At 29.7% G+C, this 1387-nt stretch overlaps 1 protein-coding gene across 1 annotated transcript; it reads right to left on the reverse strand.

Annotated features, from left to right (window-relative positions):
* On the reverse strand, nucleotides 1–1145 carry LOC136074617 (uncharacterized). The gene is made up of 4 exons (XM_065786954.1): nucleotides 1101–1145; nucleotides 655–1032; nucleotides 274–512; nucleotides 1–153 (listed from the first exon to the last, which is right to left on the reverse strand). The coding sequence occupies exons 2-4, from the start codon at nucleotides 911–913 to the stop codon at nucleotides 1–3; spliced, it is 651 nt and encodes a 216-aa protein (XP_065643026.1). The 5' UTR covers nucleotides 914–1032; nucleotides 1101–1145.
* Nucleotides 1146–1387: the final 242 nt, after the last annotated feature.

The raw sequence follows: 1387 nt of genomic DNA on the forward strand, positions 1-1387 counted from the left end.
TTATACCTTATATTCTCTCATTCTTTTCACCGGAGTTCCTGCAGATGAATACAGTTCATAGTAATTATTCAAAGATTGAAATGTTCTTAACTCTCCAGCAAATAATTCTGAAGAACCTTCACACCATGCACAAGCATACTTTCCTCCATGAGCCTAAAATTTTATATTATAATTCAATTTATAAATATATTGTAGGGTAAAAAAAACCTTTTCTTAATATAGTTTTTACCATGATATGTCTTATTATCTTAAAATTATTTAAAACAAACACACCGAAATTCCTAGCAATATGTTGATTAACTTCATGTTAGAAGCCAATGTGTACTTGCATTCATGCAACTTTAATCTTTCCACAATCATTGTCATGTTAGAATGATTCTCACTTACCCTTTCACAATAAGCTAAAACAAGTGATGTATTTGCTCCTGAGTATGATCCTAATAAGCTGCTATCTTCTGTCCTGTCCTTGGTTGGATCAAACAGATTTACTATAACTTTTAGTGATCCTCCACCTATAATATATATATATATACTTACACACATACATATTTGTATTTAAATATGTACAAATAATATTTTTTAAAACAAGTTTTCAAAAAGACGATAATTAAAATATCATAAGTAATATAAATTAAATAAATTAAATATAAATACCTGAATCTATTCCAACCTTTACAAATGTGTTTTGTGGAACCTGCCCTCGATATTTCATTACAAAATCCAGAAATGCTGTAATATCTTCAATATATACCAAGTGTCTCTTCACTGTAGCATAGTCATTATCATTTTCTTTTTCTTTAAAGTCTAATAATTCAGTGACATAAAAGTTGGAAAGTAGTTTACTTTTTTCATCCAGGGTTTTCTCCATGTTTGACTCAAACTTTACACCGCTTCTCCTCAAAGTTTTTAACATTTCATTTGACTTCAATTGACTAAGTCCTAAGGTATTTACCAAAACTTCTACTTCATTATAAGGAATCTTTCTCTGGTCACTTTCCCGAGTACCGAGTGTAATATGAATACTTTTACCTCCTTAATATAATATAAACTATTATTTTAAGAACGTACATAACAGCTATTTTTATTTAACAATATTTTACCTGTTCTGAGAATGGCTTGAGCTCCTAGACTTTGCCCTTGATCAGAATAAAGAAGGGAAGAAGCTACTTGTTCTTTTACTTTTTTAGAAATTTTAGAAATACTCTCAGAAAGATTTGTGCTACTCTTTAAAGTGGAACATTTGTGGGGTTTACCTTTAGCAATTTCGCATAAACATATTTGGCAAAGTTTCAGTGTTGAGCTAGTTCCCTTTTTCATACTTTTATTTAATAATCTATTTCTTCCTTGACTGCATATACTGCATAATACTGAGCAATCTCTAGAGGTT

Source organism: Hydra vulgaris, chromosome 01 (assembly GCF_038396675.1).
Source record: "Hydra vulgaris chromosome 01, alternate assembly HydraT2T_AEP".
In the NCBI taxonomy this organism is placed as follows: domain Eukaryota; kingdom Metazoa; phylum Cnidaria; class Hydrozoa; order Anthoathecata; family Hydridae; genus Hydra; species Hydra vulgaris.